The sequence below is a fragment of the Dendrobium catenatum genome, unplaced genomic scaffold, assembly GCF_001605985.2.
Source record: "Dendrobium catenatum unplaced genomic scaffold, ASM160598v2 fragScaff_scaffold_1076, whole genome shotgun sequence".
Classification (NCBI taxonomy): Eukaryota; Viridiplantae; Streptophyta; class Magnoliopsida; order Asparagales; family Orchidaceae; genus Dendrobium; species Dendrobium catenatum.
This window is the reverse complement of record NW_021319538.1, coordinates 781,200-806,456: the sequence shown is the minus strand read 5'-3', so window position 1 is coordinate 806,456 and position 25,257 is coordinate 781,200. Positions and strand designations below refer to the sequence as shown.

Sequence of the window (25,257 nt, the reverse complement as noted above, 5' to 3'; positions counted from 1 at the left end):
AAATGTCTAGTACAACCTCAAAAATATAAGCAAAAAACTATTTAGTACAATATGAAGATCCAACTACTCAATAGACGGAATGATAGAATTAAATTCAAAGATAGATCTTTGGCCTACAATATCATCATCATTGAATATCATTGCTTCCAACTCTGGTTCATCTAGAGAAAGATTTGCAACATCCAATAATCCCATATCATCAAGACACTCGAACCCATCTTCAGCAACATCCCACATCTTGTTATCACCTGTCATATAAAGTGAGATTTTTTTTGATAGAAGACGAAGATTTGTATGCACATAAACTAAATCTTCAGCCCATTGTGGAGTTATTTTATTCCTCTTCATTGATTGAATAAATGAGTATGTGCTCCAATTTCTCTCACAACAGGAAGAGGATGATACTTGACCAAGAAGTTTTATTGCTATGCTTTGAAGAAGCGGTGCTGAAGCTCCATAACTCAATCACCACATTTTTGGATCCATCCTCCATCTATCAACCAAAGATTCTTGATCACCAAAATCCTCTAAATATCCAAAGAACTTTGCAAGTTCTATATTAATTTTTTCTTCTCTCCTCCTCATTTGGGAAATATCGTTTCAAGCATATCTTTATCATATTTGACACTTATAAATCTTTTTGTGGTGAGACACGTTGAGGGTCTTCTTGAAGCCATTCTTTACTTGAATACTTTCAAATAATACAAAGCATATAAAATTATTTATTTATTTACTAGAAATTAAGGAGGATGGCTTGTTGCTTACGGCCGGAAGGGAAGACCAAGGGTGCGATCTCCAGCTGACCGTTGTTCGTCTCAATCGCTAGGGAAGACCACAAATACGAATAGGAATATGGGATTAAGGCGAAGTGAAGACTCGAGCGTGAACATGCTATATGAAATAGCGGGATTAGGGTTATTTATTTATTTATTTAATTATACAATAGCCAGATACGCGTGTCCGATTTAATTTTTTTTAATGGGACACACTAATGATGTGTCTAACACGTGTCCTCGCCGTGTCGGACGTGTGTCCGTGACCGACACATGTCCGAAACTGCATACCCTCTTAAAACGAAGTGTCCGTGCATCAGAGCCTCTACCCCACATGCAATCTCCCAACCGCAGCAACACTTGCACCTCCCATACTCCCTCCCTTCATGTAAAACAACCCCTCTTCACTAACCAAAGCCTAGACCCTCATCTATCCGAGCAGCTACAACTCTCATCCAACACAATCATCCACGTCACAACATCAACCTTCCTCCATCATTGTGTACCGACTACAACAACCAACCTCTTCTCATTACCCTCAACCAACAACCCAAGGATTGAACCCACCTGCAACTGATCTGATCTCCCCATTCGAACAAGCAGCAACCCACTTCCTCTCTCTTGTATTTCCTCTCCAGCAGCGGATTGGAAGGCACTTCCTCATCCACTAAACCCCCTTACTTCCTACACTACATCACCCAAACAACCCCTTTGCATCTCCACGGCAACCAACCCACTTGTTGGCTCAAGAAAAATGGCACGAATGCACGAATCCCGCTTTGCAGCCGTAGGATTCCACTTCCCTTAAGTCAGATTGAAATTAACCAGATTTCCCCTGAGGGTAGTGTCAGGGTTTATAGATCTGGGGTTCTTACTTCCTATGAGCGCAAGCGCCCATAGTTAATTACCCCTCTTACAACGTAAGAGAGAACTCTCGATTAAGGATGAAATAAATTTTAGTTAATTTTAGTCTCAATAGTAGGGGAGATGGAGGTAAACCCGATCAAGATCCCATGGTTCCGTCGTCCCGGGTATACCATAGATTTCAGTCTACCAACACTAGCAATCATTGACCGTAGTGTCCAGGGAATCTGATTAGCAGTCATGGGTTGCCTCCTCTCAGGGATCCCGAGTAGACTGAAGTGGTTAGATGTGGATTTTAGTTTGATTTAATTTGGGTTGGGGCTTATGGCTTCCTTAGAAGTTGCACGTTAATTTATTTAGTTTGGGGCTTACGGCTCCAATTAGGAGTTGCCCGTTAATTTATTTAGTTTGGGGCTTACGGCTCCAATTAGGAGTTGCCCGTTAATTTATTTAGTTTGGGGCTTACAGCTCCAATTAGAAGTTTCTTTCACTTAAAACTCGTCGCGGCACTTTGAAAAGCGTGCGAGGTCTAAAACGGCATTTTCGGGTTTTCACAGAAGAGGTAGGAAGTCACGGCAGCAAAGAAACCCCAAACGGCACCTCAAAACTCCAGGAGGTGGCCACGGTTCCAACAGCCAAGCACAGGAAACCAGCAGTTTTTTCACAAGTTCCAAAAGGTAAGTTCAATTCACGGTAAAAAAGGGACCACGGCAATAAATTAGGTAGTAAACCAAAGGGTCAGCAGGAAACCAAAGCAAACCATGGGAGAAATCCAGCAGATAACCGCACCAGCCCAAGAGTCATCAAGAAGATGAAAGGGCAAGATCCATTCATCAAATCTTGTTCCAATTTTCTTTAATTTCAAAGCTAAACATTAGCTCATAATGAGCTACACCTCCATTTGATAATAATGAGCTGACACTACTAGAATTCCAATAGCCAAGACCCATATGAAACCAACAAGCAGCCCAAAGGACAAGATGGACCCCAAAGCCAGCAAACCCAAGGTAAGCATAACCCAAACCTTATCCAACCATGATCATTGGATTTACCACCATCATTGGATAGCATAAAAATAAAACAAAAATATAAAATACAACTAATATTGTTCAAAACAAAAATAATGCAAAAATCTAAATGCATCAGAAGACCACAAATACGAATAGGAATATGGGATTAAGGCGAAGTGAAGACTCGAGCGTGAACAAGCTAATATGAAATATCGGGAATAGGGTTATTTATTTATTTATTTAATTATACAATAGCTGGACATGCGTGTCCGATTTAAAATTTTTTAATGGGACACACTAATGACGTGTCCGACACGTGTCCTCGCCGTGTCGGACGTGTGTCCGTGACCGACACATGTCCGACACTGCATACCCTCTTAAAACGAAGTGTCCGTGCATCAGAGCCTCTACCTCACATGCAATCTCCCAACCGCAGCAACACCTGCACCTCCCATACTCTCTCCCTTCATGTAAAACAACCTCTCTTCACTAACCAAAGCCTAGACCCTCATCTATCCGAGCAGCTACAGCTCTACTCCAACACAGTCATCGACGCCACAACATCAACCTTCCTCCATCATTGTGTACCGACTACAACAACCAACCTCTTCTCATTACCCTCAACCAACGACCTAAGGATTGAACCCACCTGCAACTAATCCGATCTCCCCATTCGAACAAGCAACAACCCACTTCCTCTCTAGCAGCGGATTGAGCCTTCCTCATCCACTAAACCCCCTTACTTCCTACACTACATCACCCAAACAACCCCTTTGCATCTCCACTGCAACCAACCCACTAAACTAAATTTCTAAGGCAAATCGCTTTTATTTTCTCTAATAAAGAGATTTTTTTACCTTTCTCTCTCTACTACTATTATTATTATTAGTAAAAAAAAAGAAAAAAGAGAAAAAAAGAGAGTCAAAAAAGAGGAAAAAGAAAAAAAAAAAGAAGAGAATATTTTGTGTGATTTGATCCCTCGTGCTATCGACTCCACTATCTCTCATGAAAAAGTTAAAATGCTCGCCAACTCTAAACCTGAAATCCTGTTGTCGAAGTTTACGACACTACATGCAACCCCTTGTACGTGCTTTTTTTAGCATGACATAAGAAAATTCGAAGGCGACGTCAGCGGCGAAGCGGGTAGGCCCTGTACGTGCTTTTCATAGCACGCTGGAGACACTCCTAAGTACTCATTTGTGCTTTTATGCTGGCAAAGAAATTTGAGAGCTTTTTGGTAGGTATTCTAAGACTCATATATGCTCTTCATAGCGTGGTGGGATTGAAAATATCAGTCATGGTGTCTCCTAACAGCAGCCACACATGTTTTTCGTAGCATGGTGGTCAGGATCAGTTTCCCAAAATTCTCTCTACACAGGGGAAGACATCAAGAGGATGCCAAAATCTTGCCTGAACTATTATTGGACTTAGAAATTTATATATGACCCGCACAATTAAAAATGCAAAGAAAATAAAGACTTAAATAATTTTACAGGAACCAGGCCTAAATGAACAATGAATAGAACATTTAAGTTAACTTATAACTAAATCAAATTCATAAAGTTAAAAGACTGAGCAGGAGGCTAGTGGTGAACAAGGATTTTTATATGCATAACAACTTACCTATAGTTAGTATTAGCAAAATTGTAGAGAATACTGCAGCTTGCCTACAAGCAGTAACGCGAGATATTTAATGGATACTATAGCTTACGTACGGGTAAAAGCAGAAAACTTGTAATACAGGCACGAGCAAGGAACTTGCAATATAATAGTTCAACAACGGGTGAGAATAGAGAACATGTAATAAATATATTAGCTCGCCTACGGGAAAATACAAGGACCTCTATTGAACAAAGCAGCTCGCTTACAAGCAAGAAATAACTTTTAATGCACACTACAATTCTCCTGTGAGTACAAGGCAAGGAATTCATAGTCACACAGTAACTTGCCTACGAACAACAAAGGACCTTTAATAAACAATACAACTCACTTGTAAGCAGGAGCAAGAAGTTCGTAGTGCAAATAATAATATGCCTATGGCAAGGGTAAGGGGGGATCATATCAAACAAATTAGCCCGCTTGCGAGCAAGAATAGAGTAGCAATAAACACTACAATTCATTTGTGAGCAAAAGCAGTGAATTGGTAGTGCACACAACTAGCCTACATACAATAATAGGAGATTCGTAGCGAATAGTATAGCTCATTTGCAAGCAACGAACACAATCTTATGTTGATTGAACAAAAATCCTCTACGAATTGTGCTAAATGATAACTTGGGAGGAAAAATGAACTAAATAATATATCTCTATATGCAACAACTGAAATCTAATATGTTGTCACGCCACCGAATCTGCAATAGCCATCTAAGCACATAGAAGGTGTTTGTAAGCCCCTAAAAGAAATCTTGTGCACACACCAATAACAAGCACTTGCACAAATGATAAAATTTAAATATTTTTAAAATCTTTCTCATGCATTAAAATACAAATTCTTAAACATATGCATGTTGCCTCCAGAAGCATGCAATAGCCTCGAGAAGAGTGCTACCACCTCGAGAAGTGTTATATCGCCTCGAGAAACATGCCATAGTATTGAAAAACATACACATTAATTTAAAAGAAGATTTTTAAGCCCCGCATGTGCTCTGACGAACATGTGAAGTCTGCAAACACAAATGTTTGAGAATGCTGTGCAGAGATTAAAAGCTCACTAATGTTAAATCCTATTTTAAAACTAAATATCCACATGTACTCTGACCGTTGCTTTAAACTCCTAATTCAAAGGTCTGAGAATGTTGCGCTGGTCAAATATTCAAGTTTGAACCTCCTCCTTGAAAAGATTGGAGTTGATATTATTTGAATTAACAATTGAATAACTAATCACAAACCCACCAAGATATTTAAATATAATGTCCACATTAGACTTTCAAAGGCTCTTTAGATGGAATGCATCATAAAACATAAAGCACTTGGTTCTTAGCATTCGTACAATAACTTACAATATCAATAATCGAACCCGATCTTCTATTAACAGTTGAGAATAGAATTGACACAATTCAAATGACAAATATACAAGCTATTTAAATTTCTCGATGATGGTCGTGTTGAAAGCTAATCTCCACTAGAGAGGATTCTACTTTCTAAATGCCTCTAAACTTACACGAAATACAAATATTTTAAAATGACTTTAATGTCATCCCGATGATACTCGTGTTGAACGCTAATCTTAACCGGAGGGGACTCTACCTTTTAAATACCTCCAAACTTTAACAAATATGAATACTTTGAAATGACTTTAATTTCACCCCAATGATGGTTACGTTGAACATAAATCTAAACTGGGGGGTAATTTTCAAATTTCATTAATATCCTCTGTGTTTTTGCTTCAAGTTGCTTACATCAAAATGTATCATAAAACATAAATCACTTGATTCTTAGCATTCGTACAATAACTTACAATATCAATAATCGAACCCGATCTTCTATTAACGGTCGAGAATAGAATTGACACAATTCAAATGACAAATATACAAGACAATTTAAATTCCTCGATGATGGTCGTGTTGAAAGCTAATCTCCACTAGAGAGGATTCTACTTTCTAAATACCTCTAAACTTACACGAAATACAAATATTTTAAAATGACTTTAATGTCATCCCGATGATACTCGTGTTGAACGCTAATCTTAACCGGAGGGGACTCTACCTTTTAAATACCTCCAAACTTTAACAAATATGAATACTTTGAAATGACTTTAATTTCACCCCAATGATGGTTACGTTGAACATAAATCTAAACTGGGGGGTAATTTTCAAATTTCATTAATATCCTCATGCTCAATTTTTTTTTATTTTTTTATTTATTATTTTTTATGCTCAAGCTCAATGTTTATCAAAATATTATTATTTAAAATTACAATTTAATCATATAAACTTAAAACAAAACTCATCCACCCTCCGCAATTATTTGATAAGGATGATGAACTCAAGAATAACTCTAGCGTATAAAGAACAAATGTTCAGTCGAAAATATCACTCATATTCATTCTCAAATGATTTCATGCCAGTAAGGACGTGGCAATTGTCCTTTAATCGGCTTGGCCAGATGACTCCATAAAACTAGTAGATTGGTTAAACAGCTCTACGTAATAAAAATTATGATTGGTCCTCTAATCAATGGTTTTTGGCCAGACACCTCCACAAAGAACTTGTGGCTTGGCTAGGAAGGCTCCATGTGATTAATGACTAAGACTGCAACCCTACAGCCTAGTGGCTTGGTCGAACGACGCCACTGTATTACGGTCATGGCTAAAAGCCCGTATGTACCCCAATAGCTACTTACCACTGAGTAATGAAGTATATGGTATAATCAATAGGGCACAAAATCCACTTTTAGCCTTAGGCAAATATTCTTCCCAAGTTTACAAGGTCCCCTTGTATGAAGCAACCCATGGTTGCCAACAAAGATCATTTGATTAGGTTAACTCAACTACCTCCTCTAACTAAACATACTAGGGACCATGATGACCCAGAACGATGGAACCATAGGATCTTCCTCTCACCATCCACTGTAAGTGTAAGGTGCTGAAATTTTAAATTTAAATATTAAATTTTACATAAAAAATTGCTGCTACTATACGCTAGATACTAAGTATTTATTTCATGACTAGCCTTAATCGAAAATGCTCTCTCGTTATCGAGAGGAATAATTAACTATAGGGGCTTGCGCCTATGGGAAATCAGAACTCATATTTTAAAGTCCTCGCTAAGATGGTGAAATCTATGGGGAGTAACTTATCTCTATCTACTTCCAAAATTTTTCTCCGGAACTTAATATGCTATAACTCTCCCCGAATATACATAGAGATTGGGTTCCAAACGCTCAAATTTTCGGAGCCTACAACTATCAATGACTTCATACTTTTGAAACGCAAATACATAATCTATACAGCGCAATTGGCCTAAGTGTATAAAGCTTATTTTTAAATCTCCATAATATTGTCTTAGTGCATAACACACCTAAGGAAATTCTCCATTTTGGCAATGCAACCATAAAGCTAGAAGGCATATTTTTGTCTATTCTTCTGAATAACAAATCTTAGATAACTTACATATCATACCTAAATATTGCTTTCTATTTTAATAATATTAACTGATGATTTTTAGTTTCACACCTATCAAAATTACATATATTATGTCTTTTCTATTAATCTAAACCCTTTTATCCTTCTAAAACTTTCTTTAATGTTCAAACATTCTCATCAACTATTATTATCATAAAAAAATACACTAAGGTACCTCACTTTGAACAGTTTTTATAAGTATCCAATAAACAATGCAAAAAGATATGCACTTAATGTTCATCCTTGTTGCATTCCTATTATAATTGGAAACAACTTTTTAGTTACTCAAGGAGTATTGTTAATACTAGTAAATTCTCTATCATACATATCTTTAATAACATTAACATCATTTGACACATCTATATCCAAGGGTGCTAATTACGCCAAGGGAACAAATTTCATGGGAAAACTTTAGTTCTTTGAACCCTGAAGTAAGGTTCCAGGCTGGCTGGTTCGTTATATGCATGAATGTACTCACAAGTCTTAACGTAATAATTGCATTAGTAAAGCGGGAAAAATGCCAGGCTTAGTAGGCATTTCAGACATGCAAATGCCTCAATTTTTTTCAATGTTTCATCATAGCCTTTGCTAGGAAAAAAAATACGTACCCTAAGTCAGCGCCCTTTGCACGGATCTCAATAGCAAAAAGAGTTCCCAAAGCTACAACCCTTTTCACAGCGGGAAGAGATGATATATGGTGAACAAATTTCATGTCCCATAACTGCATAGGATTCAAGCAAGCAGAATAATAAAAAAAAACCATTAAAACTTGATTGAATCTTACAAAAAGTCATTTATGTGTTGAGACTATAATAGTAAATCATTAAATGAAAATTAAACAACAAGCCTTTGTATGGCACGAACACAACAGAAATCATAAAATAAGTCGAACTATATTAAATTGATGAAATAATGATTAGGGTCAACAACAGGAACTAGCCAATCAAAATGCAGCCAAAAGATGCACTTAAGAAGCAATTATGCTGGCACAGTAACAAAATAACACAAATTAAAACACAACTTTCAAAACAAGCGCTTTAAAAAAGCTATAGATAATGAAGTTACTAAATTTCTTTGCACGAAAGCAAGTTGAATAAAGTACTAAGGCAGAAGCAAAGAATCCTGATATTTTCTTTTGCAAAAACTGCCAGGTGAAAGCAACTCAAATACTCAATAGTGTCTTCATAGAAGTGATAGAAGGCTAGCAAACAGCAGAAGGGTCAGGAGTTGCTAGTCGAAAAACGGTCAAGAAGGTTGGGGTTAGCAGCCCATAAAAGAAAAGGCACTAGTCGAGCCAAAAAGGTATTGAAGATAATCTAAGAAGCTATTTCTTCTTTTTGGCAAGAAAAACAATAAGAAAGTTCTATGTGAAAGTTAAATATATAGGTTATGCTGTTCTGGTTCTCCCAAAATAGTGAAACCTAAAGACTAGAGACTATCAGAGTTCGACTAAATAATTGATACCAGGCCAATAAACCCGGGAAAGCACTACCCTAATGTGCCGATCTCTAGCGCATCCAAGGCCCGGCACCCAGCTCCGCTGGACAGGCCGTCACTGATCTGAGAAGTGCGTCTTCGACTTGTTAAGGAAGGAGGCAAGGGCCGCTGAAGGGGGAGAACGAAAGGTGTTTTTTGGTAGATCAATCTTATTGATCTTGTAAGTATCATACCTTACTTATACGACAAACAACAAACTAGATAAACTACTCAAAAATACGACAAATTACAACTTATACGACAAACAATAAACTTTATAAACTTTTACACAAAACATGACATTACAAACTTATAAAATAAAATTCTAAACTTACATTTCCTTGATAAGAAAGATACAGGTGACGTCGAACTTGCGGAGAGAAGAAAGATGTTAGAAGCCCAAGATGAAGAGAGGACAAGCTCGCAAGCTTTCCTAGAGAAAGAGGAAGAGAAAAGGTATAGCTCGCAAGCTATCCTAAAAGACACCCTCAGGTTTCTTCCAAAAATTGGCACATAACACACTCTAAAAACTCTCTTTTCATTACAAAACATCACATATTTATAGGGGAAATGGGGAAGCCAAACAACCATTAAATAATTCTAATTAAACCAATTAAAATAGATAAAATGGAATGCCAAGGGGCTGTCCAAAAACAACACCCAAACAACCATAAAGGGAGCCTGCATTCATTCCAAAATAGCTCCCAAACAACCACACAAAAACCAGCAAAAACAGCCACGGGGCAAGCAGCTAGGGGAGGAACCGAAGGGGCAGCACAGGGACTCGAAACAGCAGCCAGGGGAGAAACCGAAGGGGTAGCACAGGGGATCGGAACCAGTACGTATCAAGGGAGAAAGAACCAGTCACGAGAAACAGCACCAAGAAGAAACTGAGGGGACACAAAGAAGGGGAAAAGGCAAAGATCCAACTCCACTTAATGAGCTAGCAAGAGGAATACATTTTCATATTAATGAGCTAAACATTAGCTCAAGCATTTATGAGCTAGAACCAAGAAGCCTCCAAAGAACACAACCCAAACCCAAGCCGCCAAGGCCCAACCCGAGAGGCAACCAGCAGCCCAAACACCAAAAGAACCCAAGTAGCTAGCACATCCAAAGCTTGCCAAGCCCAAGCTCAACCCCAGATGTTTTGACTCCCCCTTTGCCTACATCAATTCTCCTCCGCTTGAAAAAGCTCATCTCCCGATGAGGTTACTTTAGATTTATTCCGAGGAGATGAAAGAGGCGCATCAAACTCTTGGCTTGGCTTCATATTTTTTCAGAATCACATCTCGTTCCTGCTTGAATTGATCTTGCAATATACGTTTTATCTTCTCGTAATTTTCCGTACACAGCTGCATTTTTATTTGAAGCTTATATAATTCCCTCTTAATCGGATCCGTAGAATCTCCTTGCGGTGGAATCTATCTATCCATTGGAAGAGGGACTTCAAGATCTTCTGGATTGCATTCTTCCACAACTGATTCAATTTTTTTGTCTTTTTCCATTTTTTTTAAACACAAAGAAAAGAAGACTCAACAAAACTTAAACTCACTCGATACCAAGACTCACACAACAACTATTATGACTCACCAAGACTCACTCGATAACTGGCTCTGATACCAAATTGATGCAAGAAAAAATTAGAAAACCTAATTTTTGCACGAAAAAAGAAAAGGCTTTCTAAGAAATAAGAAAATACATGACCTAATTTTTGCTCGAAAAAAGAAAAGGCTTTCTAAGAAATAAGAAAATACATGCACAACCTTCTAAAAATACTTCACTTAGACAAAATACAACATTTAAACACAATATAACTTTTATAAGATGAAGATAACCCTTACAAATTTATGACATAAAAAAACAAACACCTACAAATTTATAAGATAACACATAAAACTGTTTTTCCTTAATTGAGAAGAAGGATACAAGTGGCGTCGATCTTGCGGAGAGAAGAACGAGATAAGAAGTCGATACAAAGGAGGAGGACAAGCTCGCAAGCTTTCCTAAAAGAAGGAGAAGAGATGTAACAAGCTCGCAAGCTTTTCCACGAGAACCCGTAGGTTAGCTTCAAAAAATATGATTATAACATCCTCTTTTTGAATACAAAACATCTACTATTTATAGGGGAAATGGGGCAACCAAACAGCCCAAAATTCCCTCATTTAAACTAATTAAAACAATGAAAATGGAAGGCCAAGGGGCTGTCCAGAAACAACACCCAAAGATCCACAAAAGGGGCCAGCTGGCTGTCCAGAAACAACACCCAAACAGCCATAGAAAAACCGGGTAAAGCAGCCACGGGACAAGCATCCAGGGGAGGAACCGAAGGAGCATCACAGGGGAACGAAACCAACAACCAGGGAATCAGAACCAGCAGCCCAGGGATCGGAACTAACATCCCAGGAAATGGGACAACAGCTAGGGAATCAGAACAAGCAAATAATTAAAGGGGGAAGAACCGGCCATGGGAAAAAGAACCAAGGGGGGAAACCAAAGAGCCAATAGAGAGGGGGAATGAACCTCAATTAATTTCAGATTTATGAGCTGAAAGGCTCTCTACTAGACATTAATGAGTTGATTCTAGTAGAGGACCTAGAACTCTCCAAAATTATAATTCAAAATGTTTTAAACCCCCTTTGCCTACATCAAAAACCCATCAATCGGATCTTTTTTTTTTTAGAAATAGGAGACATCTGAGTCGTACAAGTAAAGAGATATATTCATTGATAAGAAAAAGAAAAAAAGTGAACGGTGATTGGATTGATGAGAAAATAGAATTCTAGGTCGCGAATAGTGATTCAATTGATGATGAAGAAAGATAATTCTTGGTTCATTTTTCCACCTTAACGACTGAAAAAATGATTGATCAAATTCTATTGAGTTTGATTCATAGTGATCATTTATCAAAGAATGACTCTAGTTATCAAATGATTGAACAACCGAGACCAATTTCCTTACGATACTTAGTAGACATTCATCAAAAGGATATATTAAATTATGAGTTCAATAGATCCTGTTTAACAAAAAGATAAATATTCCTTGCTCATTATCAGACAATCACTTATTCACAAACCTCGTCTGGGGCTAATAGTTTTCATTCCCCATCTCCTCAGGGAAAACCCTTTTCGCTCCGCTTAGCCCTATCCCCTTCTAGAGGTACTTCAATGATAGGTTCTATAGGAACTGGACGCGAGCGAAATGGGAGCAGCCTAAACCATGAAAACGGGGTTGTGGGAGAGCAATACAAGCGTCATGCTGTTGGGTGAAGCGGTGGAGTGCTGCACCCAAGATGGAGAGAGTCCAATAGCCGAAATAATCACTAGCTTACGCTCTGACCCGAGTAGCATGGGGCGCGTGGAATCCCGTGTGAATAAACAAGGACCACCTTGCAAAGCTAAATACTCCTGATAGCAAAGTGATACAGCGAGGGAAAGGTGAAAAGAATCCACATTAGGGAGTGAAATAGAACATGAAACCGTGAGCTCCCAAATAGTGGGAGGAGAATATAATCTTTGACCGCGTGCCTGTTGAAGAATAAGCCGATGACTCATAGGCAGTGGCTTAGTTACGGGAATCCACCATAGCCATAGTGAAAGTGAGTCTTCATATGGCGATTGCCACTGCTAATACACTCGAACCTAGGTGATCTATCCATGATTAGGATGAAGCTTGGGTGAAACTAAGTGGAGGTCCGAACCGATTGATGTTGAAGAACCAGCGGATGAGTTGTGGATAGGGGTGAAATGCCACTCGAACCTAGAGCTAGCTAGTTATCCCCAAATGCATTGAGGCGCAGTAGTAGACTGGAAAAAAAGCTCTCGGTAATCTTCCCAATCTCCCGGGATGATATCGGCAACCTCTCGAAGTCCTCTCCCAGCAAGGGGAGGTTGGTGTAAAACCCGAAAACACTGAATCGTAGCGCAACAATACTTTGTGACACATCGTGACAAAATTAAGCAAATTTTAGATGTTGTTGGATTTCAACGAAATTAATTTTATAAAATTGTAGATTTAGTTTCGATCAATTTGGTATAAAGAACTTATAGTAAATTTCACACAGTTTGGGAGATAAAAATCGCCAAAGATTATTAATGTAAAAATTACTTAATAGCCCATAAGGGTCTTTAGGAAACTAAGGCATACAAGGATATTATGGCCTTTTAGAAATCCTTAACCGCCCAAGGCTTTAAGGGACCGAATCCATTATGTCCCTTCTTATTTGCATCCCCCACCTTCAGCCAGAAATAGAAAACAAAGAGAGAGGGGGGCAACAGAGGGCTTCTAGGGCAGCGACGGTAGCGGTTTATGGCAGCTCTCTTTGGGGGAAAGTGTAGAGGAAGGAAGGCTAAGGTATGCTTTAAAAAAGAAATTTCTTCATTTTCATATAGATTTCTTCAACAACAATTTATGTTTATGCTTTTGTTGTTGTACTAGACATTTAATGCTTACTTATATTTTGATATTATAAGCTACAAGCCTACAAATGACGTTGTTGTCATCTTTTTTTATAATTTCAAATATTATGCTTTGATTGCTATTTTTAATTTTTATGTATAATTTATAAATTATGATGCCGTGTCCGCGCCGTACCCGTATCATGTATTTTTAAGAATTGACGTGTCCCGTATCCGAATCGTGTCGTATCCATGTCGCCGTTTCCGTATCGGTGCAACATAGATGAAAACGTATCATGATTAATGAGTAAGTAATAATGTTTTGTAATTAATTTTAGGTGTTGGATATAAGGGAAGGCATACACCACAAGCATAAGCGGCGTAGTTTACTCGTAGAATGTTTACTTATTACTTTTTGAGGTAGGCACTAATATTTCTTTTAATTTCATGTCTTCTCTCTCGTTAAAATGTATATGGTTTAATATTTTTTATTAGTTGAAATTAGCATGTTAATTTTTCCATGTTATACTACAGTAAGTAATGATAGTCCATGCTTTTCTTTTAGATTTATTTAAATGTCTACATGTAGAATTTCATGAAAACAATAAATTAGATAAGAGCATATAATTGGATGCATGTTATTATTTCTTTTACGATAAATAATGCATGAAATAATATGTATGTTGATACGAAGTACTAAATGGTAAAGGAAAATAATAAATGTAGATGGTAAATGCAATTATGGTTCCTCGGAGCAGACTAAAAAATAAAATGATTGGCTAAATTGAAAGTGTACCTGATCAGTACAAAAATTTTGGTACTTCCGTGTTGGGTGTATAAGGTTATGGATAAGTGTAATATGCATAAAAGAGTATAATTTAAAAGTTATGAAAAAAAAATGAAAATTGAGAAAGTTATGGTTATATAAAAAAATAAAAGAAAAATGAGCATTTATGATGTCATACAGAATATGCATACTCAACATCAATTTATGACATTTATAGTAGTTCTTCTTAAAGATATTTAAGTACTATCATATGAAAAAAATTTCATGCATAATGTTTTTTTTCTTTTCTTGCTTTATGAATTTAATAAAAATATTTATTATCTGCTGAGCATTAGCTCATCCCTGGTTGTGGAAATAATTTTTAGGAGAATCTGTTAAGCATTGATGGCTGATAGACCTATCACTTACCATCTTAGAGACTCCCAAGGAGATTGGTTCTTTATGGTTATTTTATGTCATGTGATGGATTATGTAATGTGGTCCACTTCTAGTAGTTGTACTTTATGTTATGAATTGTTATTTCTGATGTAATAGAAATATTCAAAATAGATGTTTAGTGGCTCTTTCCAATTTTGTATTTGGATGAATATTTGGATATGTTAATGTTGAAATGAAAGTTCTTATTTTTTTGTGCGACCATTTGTTCCTGACTCGTTAACTCGAGCTTATTTGGCCGGGTCGTGATAGTTGGGGAGGGCACCTGACTTTTTTAGTATGCTCGACTAGATAGAATCGACAGCCGAGGGCTTCCAGGGAGCAAATCGACCCCGGTATTGGTCTTCGAGAGCACCTATTTGTAATTTGGTGTTTCCCTAGGATTTCGATAGACTTTCGACACCCCCTCCCCGAGACGAGAAGTTGGGGAGGGAACTTGCCCTTTTAATCCGCTCAACCGGATTAATAATCGATGCTCGAGGACTTCGGGGGGCATATCAACCCCAGAATCGGTTTACGACTCCTTTTGTGATTGAGCTACTTATTTATATATAAATATATATTATCATTATATTTATTTATGTATTATATATTTTATATGTATACCCTTCTCATGCTAATACTTACGGTTTCAAATGGCTGATTGCTACTGTCCAAAAAAAAATTGCGAGCTGGCGAGTATTAGCGAACAAGTTCGTTTTCAGTGAAACGAACAGGAAGCGGGTTAGCGCGTGGATTTGGCTTCACGTGGATGAATGAGTACAGGTTTGTGTGCAGCTTTACATAGGTGCTGCTATTGGGCGTGGGCAGCATGCTCACAGAAGATGAAACGGACATGCAGTCGTTCGGGCGTGGGTTTGCTAGCAGGCGAGGCAAACTGGATGTTGGCTCATGGGCTATAACCGTGTGGCTGAGGGTGTTTGGACAGCTTTGTTCGCGGTGGGGCAGATAGGAAGCATGCATGGAAGTGCTTTGCACGTGGGAGATAGGCGGCAAACAAATTTTCCTGTGCTAGGTGGAGTTAGGTTTGGAAGGTGCCACAGGTGGGTGTCGAACATGATCGTGAGGTCGAGATTGGAGAGGCTGTTCGCATGTGGGAATTGCCAAGCGGGGAGACTGATGGTTTGGGATTTGGATAGGATAGCCAAAGCGAGAAACCAAAATTTCGATTGCAAGTGAGCGTAACTTTCTTTTTTCGTTTCTTCACAATTTTATATGAGTTTAGCCGACATTTGCTTCAAGGTCGTGGGGACGTGCGACGATGTGCTTCGTGTCCATCGTGCTTATATATATAGAATAATAATAATAAATTTTTTATTTTATTTAATTTCTTTTAATTTCAACAACGTTCATTGCATTGGCATAGTTTATCTTGAAAGAAATGAATGACTACAACAACAAAAACAACAAGCCTTTATCTCACTATATGGGGTCGGCTACATGAATCATTTTTCTCCATTGTGTCCTGGTAAGAGTTAAATTCTCGAATGAAATGAATGACAAACTGTCAAAATTAATTAAAAGATCATTTTTTATTTAAATTTTAACTTTACATCTGGATTTTATTTTGGCAATTTATCAGAGAAATTAAATGTGTAAAGAAACCAAGTATCTTATAAATATTGTCTTATTACACTTGATTAATAATAAAACCAAAATATATTCCACTCCAAACTTACATATGCATCATGTGCACTGAAGGAATGAAGCATTAATTTCATGGATTTAAAATTTTACTGGTTTTACACTAACTAAAACTTGTAAGATTCTAGTCAAGTCTTGAAAGTCGCAAAGAGTTTCAGTTGAATGGGGACCGCATGATGAAATTTGAATATGAAAGACTAATTACGGTTTTTATACAATAGGTGTGCATTCGGAGGCTGCAAAAGGAGATTCCATATGATATGGAAAAAGCCCAATCTATGCAATAACCAGTTAAAACATGGCCACAAACACACATCAAATAAGGAAAATAAATTTTCAATGTCAAAACGTTCCTTCCAAACAGTGCCTTTTCATGGGATATCATGGCTACCAAACCTTTACTATGTTTCTGATATGTTACTAATTGAAGATGAGTAAACGACTGTGGAATGAGATAACAAACCTCTTTAAGTTTTCCTTCTCCATGCTCAATATTGATATTTGTAGTAGGATCCTTAAACCATTGCATCGATTTTACTGCTGCAGCACAACCCATAGCATGGGCAGAATATGAATGTCCGTGCAAAAGGGCGATGAGCTGAATGAAGAAATTAAAAACAGACTTGGCATTTTATTTAAAACTAACAAGCAGTATTCTTCAAACAAAGATTCCAGATTTGAAACATCCTGAAACATAATTTCTTTTTTTTGCATTGATTGCATAACCTAATACCTTTGAATCACCTCTGAATGCATTGAACACAGTTTCTGTAGCTAAAGTTGCTGCCAATGGAATGATACCACCGGTCATGAGTTTCCCAAAGCATGCTATGTCTGGTAAGCAATCTAGTAATTCTGCAGCAGACTGCATACATTCAAGCAAAAGTAAAATCAATTATAGACCACAAAACAAAAGTTCAAGCCTTTAGGTACACCGCATTGACATAAATAGCTGAAATAAATTTTGGAAGTAGTAATCTAATCTTTCAAGATAGATTGCGTAGAAAAACAAATTTGAATTCTTTAATTAAGCCAAACAGAGAATAGATAAGATAATAAGATGAAAATTTCAATTAAGAAGGTTGTCATAGAAATTTTTGGAGTCCTTGAACATTAGTAAGAAGATTTGGTAATAAAATGAGGAGATAAAAAAGATTTTTAAGGATAAGAAATATGTTTTTAAAGAGTGCAAAAAATAAAATAAGGAGGCATGCAATGATTACAAATAAGTTAAAAGCCTTGAAAAATAATCCTGAGCAAAAAGAAAAACTAAGCTTTCTTATGCGAAACAAACAGGAATTGCAAGGGGATTATAAAATTATTGTAAGCTTGCTACTTTAAGCTTAATGAATCACATGAATTAATTTTAGGAATTATCCATTGACATTTAGCTCTGGCATGCAGCTACAATGTTAGGAAAATAGATCAATTTAAAACAATATCAGAAAATACAATAAAACTAGATGTAATGTAATAATAATCCATAGGTTAATATCAAGAGCTTTCACATCGAGTTTCCTTTCTCACTCACACTCTATAAGGGGCTTTAGCGGAGAGAGATATTCAGCAAACCAAACGATACCACTAAGAAAGTTACGATGCCGACGGTCTTGATCCATGGGAAGGTAGTCGGAGAAGGAGTCACAGGTGAACATCCGATGAGTTGCTACTATCCGGGTGGTCGTTGTTCGTCGATCGTCTCGGCTAGATGAAATAGAATGCGGTTGACGTAGTCTTCGACGTAATCTTCAAACTCCCAGTTGGGATTGAAGAAAGGTAACTGAAGGATATCAATTTCGCCTTGAGGATCGTACGCAAATCCATGGTCGACTTCAGGATCAGGCATCCATGAACATGGGAATCTTCTTTGTTGTGAATCCTTGGAGGGTCCGTCGGCTAGTAAAGGGAGAAAGGAGGGGAAGAGATGGCAGTGAGGCTTCTCGGGTAGAGGGGAAAAGGGAAGGGGCGGCTAGGGTTTAGGGCTAGGGAGGTGGGGAAGAGGTTTTAGAAAATCTAAAATTTATTTCAGAATTTTTTCTAAGAGGGGTAGGGAGTAATTTAAAATCCAAAATATTCCCAAAATAGCTCAAGGGAGACCGGCGATTTAGAAGAGGCTTAGGGTGCATTTAATTTGAATTAGAGAATTGATTGGAGAGGGAAAAAGGAAAGGTGGGGGGGCGGCCATATGGGGAGGGGAATAGATGTCTAGGTTCAATATATGTGGGTCCAAAGGAGTTAATTATGGATTGGAATCAAATCTGAATTTTAATTTCAGATTTGATTTATTTAGGGAAGCTTCCCATTTGATCTTTCAGTTGCATCACTTATTAGACGATTCATGCAATAATATAATCCCAACTTTATTTTAGGGTTTGTAGACTTGTTCTCTGCATATTGATATTGAGGGTTTAGGTAGTAGCCAGTGGCATGCAAGTGTCGGTGAAACTGTAGTTCCCACCTATCATCAATAATATTCCAAATTTCCCTAAAGCTTCCCTCACTTCCTCCTAAGTTGGAGGCAATCATCTCTTTGGATTCATCCATAGAATTGTAGATGAAACCCATTGCAGGCTTCTTCTCAGCATCCACCATCCTTAAAATATGAATTAAAGGTCTAGTGGTTGTAATGACATATAAGACACTTTGCCAAAATTTGTCATTTAAAATAATCTTTCTAATCTCTTTTCCCTCAGCCTTCTTCGCCCAAGCACAACTCAACCACTGTGTAGATGTGAACATAGCCTCTAAAGGGACATTTTGCTCAAACCCAGGAAATTCCAAAAACTGTATGATCTTTAAACGTTTCAATGAGTCCACGACTTCAGGAGTAATTTGCTAAGCAAAGTTATCATAGACTGATCGAAACGAAGAAACATAGCATCGATAGGTAATTGGACGAACATATATCTGAAAATTTTAAAAATAAATAAAAAAATAAGTAAATGAGATACGCAAAGAAAATGCACAACATACACACAATGAAAGCAACGGACACACACAGTGTACGCATAACATATGCATATATTATGCACACTATACTCACAATAACGCACATTGCATAGCACCAAATTATACAAACGCATACAGTACGCATATCATAAGCACTGGTCACGCATTGTGTAAGCATAACATACGCACAAGAACGCATATTGCAGAAAACATGACAGCAAATTATACGCACGCAGAATGTACACACAACATAAGCAATGGTCACGCAGATTACACGCATATCATACGCACAACATATGTAGTGAGTCGCACAACATATGCATAGATTACTCGGTGCTTAAAATTTTGTTAGGGTTTAAGTTTCAAATTTCAACATAATTTCGAGAACCAATGCATACGCATAGAATAAGCATAAAATATGAAGATCTTCAAAACCTTGAACACCAACGCATAGCATAATCATAAAATACAGAGTACGGAACAAAAAACATTGCATTAAGTTACCTTTCTCTTTGGGGGTGACGACATTAGAATAAATTGAGTAAAGAATGCTTGAAATTGCTCTGGATTGAAAGCTTAAAAGTTCGAATGTTTGCTGGAAGCATGGAATTTGAAAATCGATACGTCGCCTCTGTCATTCGACCTTTACAAGGGTTTAAATGTTGATGCCTCGTCGACATGTCACTAGGCGCGCCATGTCGGCAACTGGGGGTCCGAACTGAAAAAAAAAACTTTAGGTTAATTTTTTTAGAGGCGGCGCCTTAAATATATGAGGCGAGGCTCGCCATAAGGCACGCCTCAGTAAACTTGAGGCGTAAGCCTCATAAACTGAACTTATTGCGTGGGCTTTGAGGCTTAAATGGACCAAATTGTGCTGAGGCGCGCCTTTTATTGCGCAATTTTAAACGTTGGCCTGATCTAAGATCTACTGCGTGAAGTCTTCAACTTGATCTCTTCCTGGCTGGATCTAAGATCAATGACGCGAGATCTTCGAGTTAATCATTAATGGCTGTATCTGAGATCGATTGAGCAGGTATTCGTCAAATACTTGTTTGCTCCTCTATTATTATTATTATTATTATTATTATTATTTTAACTACCCAATTGGTTTTTCCAACTATTCTTCAAAAAGATTTTTTTCTTTATTTAATTAAAGGGATTGATCAAAATTTTGGCTTTGATAATTTTATTATTTTACTCTCCAAATCTTTTTTTTTTGAAAATTCGAGAGTATCCTAACGTCCCCTCCTTGGGAAGGGAAGTAAGAATAGCACTTGTTGTTGATTCTTCTGGCCTAATGATGCAATCAAAAATTTGGAGAGAGACCCAAATTTTTTATCACAAAAACGAACTCTTTCTATAACTTAAAAGAGACTAAAATTTAACATAAGATAAGGCGACGACACTTGCACAAAACAAAACACAACTTTAATATTATGAAAGGACTTATAAGACACTTACAAACCTTGACGACTTACAAACGACTCACATAAAACACCTAAAGTTGTTTTCATCCATTAGAAGAAGGATACAGGTGGAGTGAAAACTTGCGGATAGAAGAAAGAGATTAGGAGCCGAGACGAAGGTTGGAAAGAGCCCGCAGGATTTCCGGAGGGGAAGAGAAAGAAGATTGGAAAGAGCCCGCAGGATTTCCAAAACAAAAACCACTCAGATTTTGTCCCAAAAATCACATTATAAATCCTCTCTAAAACAACCACAAACCAACTCATATTTATAGACCAAAGAAAGGAATACAAATAGTCACTAAAACTTAATTAAAAGCTAATTAAAATAGGAAGATAGAAGGTCAAAAGGCACCTAAAACTACATTAGGAATCTGCCCAAAAATCTGTCCAAAAACAGCCCAAAAACTGTTCAAATTCTATCCCAAAATCTCTTCATATTCCCATATAAATGAGGTAATTGAAAGGCCATCAGATTTATACAAACTAAAGTCATGGATGCATTTGTGTACAGAAAGATACATAAAGAAGAAGCAACGTTTGCAAGATCAGTTCCTGCAAGAACGAGAAGAAATCCTAAAGAAATATGAAGCAAAGATTCAAGAGTTGGATGCTCGGTCTTCGCCTCCTCGGAAGAAAACAAGAACTGACTCATCGGGAGCTGAGTCTTCAAGAAGGGGAGTTTGATGTAGGCAAGGGGAGGGGTCAAAACAAGTGCCGTTTGGGATTTCTAAATGGCTGATCTGTTCCTGGTTGGTTCCGTGGCCTTGTTCTGCTTGGAATGGCTGTGACTCTTGGGTATCATGCAAGTTTTGGGCTGTATTTTGGGACAAAATTTGAACAGTTTTTTGGACTGTTTTTGGACAGTTTTTGGACTATATTTAGGACAAAATTTGGACAGTTTGGTGGTTGTTTTGGGAAGAATTCCAAGAGTTTCTACTGCAGTTTTTTAGGTGCCTTTTGGCCTTCTATTTCCAGCTTTTAATTAATATTGTAATGGCTGTTTAGTTCCCCTCTTATGCCTATATATAGTAGATGTTTTGGGCTTTTTAAAAGGAAGAGAATGATATGTGATTTTTGGAATCTAACATGCGGGTTATTGGAAAAGCTTGCGAGCTTTGTTCGTTCTTCTTTCTCATCCCCTCCGGAAATCCTGCAGGCTCTTTCCACCCTTCTTCTTGGCTTCTAATCTCTTTGTCTCTCCGCAAGTGCCACTCCATCTATATCTTTCGTCTCTAAGTGAAGCAATTTTAGGGTGTCGTCTTGTTTAAGTCTTTATTTCTTAAGTTTGTAAGTCCTTTTCTAAGTGTCGTTTGTAAGCGTCTTGTAAGAGTCTTTATGATATAAAAAGTTTGTTTTTGTCTAATTCGTTTAGTTTTTGTGAGATCTTGTAATCTTCTATTATCTAGGAAGAGTCTCTTTTGTTCTTGCATGACCTGATCTAATATTTACGACGTGAAGCCTTCAATTTGATCTCTTCCTGACTTGATCTAAGATCGATGGCACGAGATCTTCGAGTTAATCATTAATGGCTGAATCTGAGATCAATAATGCAGGTATTCATAAAAATACTTATTTACTCCTCTAATATTATTATTATTTTAACTACCCAATTGGTTTTTCTAACTATTCTTCAAAAATATTTTTTTGTTTATTTAATTAAAGTGATTGATCAAAATTTTGGCTTTGATAATTTAATTAAATTACTCTACAAATCGTTTTTTTTTTTTTTTTGAAAATTCGAGAGCTTCCTAGCGTCCCCTCCTTTGGAAGGGCAGTCAGGAAAACACTTGTTGATTCTTCTGGCCTTATCTAAGATCTACGGCGTGAAGTCTTCAATTTGATCTCTTCCTGGCTGGATCTAAGATCGATGGCGTGAGATCTTCGAGTTAATCATTAATGGCTAAATCTGAGAACGATGGCGCAAGTATTCTTGAAATACTTGTTTGCTCTTCTATTATTATTATTATTATTTTAACTACCCAATTGATTTTTCCAACTATTCCTCAAAAATATTTTTTTTATTTAATTAAAGTGATTGATCAAAATTTTGGCTTTCATAATTTTCTTATATTACTCTCCAAATCTTTTTTTTTTTTTTGAAAATTCGAGAGCTTCCTAGAGTCCCCTACTTGGGAAGGGAAGTCAAGACAGTACTTGTTGATTCTTTTGGGCTGTTCTAAGATCTACGGCGTGAAGTCTTCAATTTGATCTCTTCCTGGCTGGATCTAAGATCGATGGCGCGAGATCTTCGAGTTAATCATTAATGGCTGAATCTAAGATCGATGGCGTAGGTATTTGTCAAATACCAATTTGCTCCTCTATTATTATTATTATTTTAACTACCCAATTGGTTTTTCCAATTATTCTTTAAAAAGGTTTTTTTGTTTATTTAATTATAGTGATTGATCAAAATTTTAGCTTTGATAATTTTATTATATTAATTTCCAAATCTTTTTTTTTTTTAAATTCAAGACATCTTTGATGTAGACAAGAGATATAGGGAGCCTATATTTCTTGAACACAATAGACACACAAGAAGAAATCTGACACAATGAGTAGAACTTAAAACAAATTTTATTAAATAAACGTAAACGACCCAAAACTTGACAAACACAATAAAAGATGCTAGGAGATTTTAAAGAAATAAAAAAAAACGCTATCCTCAGACAACCGTCAAAGCGGATTCCTCACATGCATCGAATTTGTAGGTTAAATAAGTAAAGTGCATAGAACTAGCAAACCGATGGTCCACCACTGCAAGACTATCCCAAATGCTTTCAAATCAACCAAGACACGACACCCTCAAGTTGCTTCACTGTTGAGAAGAAGGATACAGATGGAGTGGCACTTGCGGAGAGATGAAGATATTAGAAGCCCGAGAAGAAAGGGTGGAAAGAGATCCCAGGATTTCCGGAGGGGATGAGAAAAGAAGGTTGGAAAGAGCCCGCAGGATTTCCGAATAAACCCGCAGGTTAATAGCAAATATGCTCACAAATATCAACTACTTCCCTTCACATCATCATCTCATTTTTATAGGCAAAGTAGGAGAATGTCAAAAGCCACCTTAGTTAATGTTCACAACATTCCAAGCATTATTTTTTCATAGATTTCCAAGAGCCATTTCGGAAAACAGCCCAAGCTATTTCGAAAAAACAGCCCAACATTAATTCTGAAGGAATAGTTACGGGAATCAAAGGTAACTCATGGCACCAAGGAGCCAGCAAGCAGGCCGAAATTCAAAGCAGCATAATTACGGGAAAAGCATTCCATTTAGGAAAAAACAAAAGGCTGGCTGAATTCCCAAAGGTAAAGCATTAAAATTAATAACTTCCTCATTAATATTTTGCATTGAAATTAGCCATAAATAAAGAGCAGGCCACGGTTTTCCAAGAAGAAAGATGAAAGGGGAAGGGAAAGGGACAAAGCCACTCCAAAAGTAAGCTTCATAATGAGGTACCTTTTTGGATATTAATGAGCTACTAAACTTCAGCTCAAGCAACTTAGAGAATCAGCTCAAAACCAAATGCTCCAAAACAGCCAACCCGTGAATCATCAGCAGCCAGGGACCAATCGAGCCCGCAAACCAAAGGTTTACCAAGCCATATGCACTACCTACCATGATCATTGGATGCTTTCCCATCATTGGATAGCTAAAAAGAAAAGAAAACAAAATATACTATTGTTCAAATAAAATAAAAATTACATAAATTCTTGATAGCATCAATCTTAGCATCCCCTACTTGGGAAGGGAAGTCAGGACAACACTTGTTGTTGGTTCTTCTGGCCTGATCTAAGATCTACGGCCTAAAGTCTTCAATTTGATCTCTTCCTGGCTGGATCTAAGATCGATGGCGCGAGATCTTCGAGTTAATCATTAATGGCTGAATATGAGATTGACGGCGCAGGTATTCATAAAATACTTGTTTGCTCCTCTATTATTATTATTATTTTAACTACCCAATTGGTTTTTCAAACTATTATTCAAAAAGATTTTTTTCTTTATTTAATTAAAGTGATTGATCAAAATTTTGGCTTTGATAATCTTATTATATTACTCTCCAAATCTCTCTTTTTTTTTTAATTCGAGAGCTTCCTAGCATCCCCTCCTTGGGAAGGGAAGTCAGGACAGCACTTGTTGTTGATTCTTCTAGGTTGATCTAAGATCTACGGCGTGAAGTCTTCAATTTGATCTCTTCCTGGCTAGATCTAAGATCGATGGCACGAGATCTTCGAGTTAATCAATAATTGTTGAATCTGAGATCAACGATGCAGGTATTCGTTAAATACTTGTTTGCTCCTATATTATTATTATTATTATTATTATTATTATTATT

The 25,257-nt window shown here is 37.2% G+C and overlaps 1 protein-coding gene across 5 annotated transcripts in view; it reads right to left on the bottom strand.

Moving 5' to 3' along the window:
- The window catches only part of LOC110094535 (bifunctional dethiobiotin synthetase/7,8-diamino-pelargonic acid aminotransferase, mitochondrial), a 72,872-nt gene that overhangs the window by 3,115 nt on the left and 44,500 nt on the right, over window positions 1-25,257 (bottom strand). For 4 of the 5 annotated variants that reach the window (XM_028698378.1, XM_020819791.2, XM_028698379.1 and 1 more), the window contains 3 exons: window positions 17,242-17,373; window positions 16,972-17,106; window positions 8,378-8,490 (listed from right to left, as the gene is read on the bottom strand). In XM_028698378.1, coding sequence (XP_028554211.1) covers window positions 8,378-8,490; window positions 16,972-17,106; window positions 17,242-17,373 — 380 coding nt within the window. Of the gene's footprint in view, window positions 1-229; window positions 249-8,377; window positions 8,491-16,971; window positions 17,107-17,241; window positions 17,374-25,257 lie in introns of those variants that run through there. The other variant, XM_028698381.1, reaches the window with a different exon arrangement.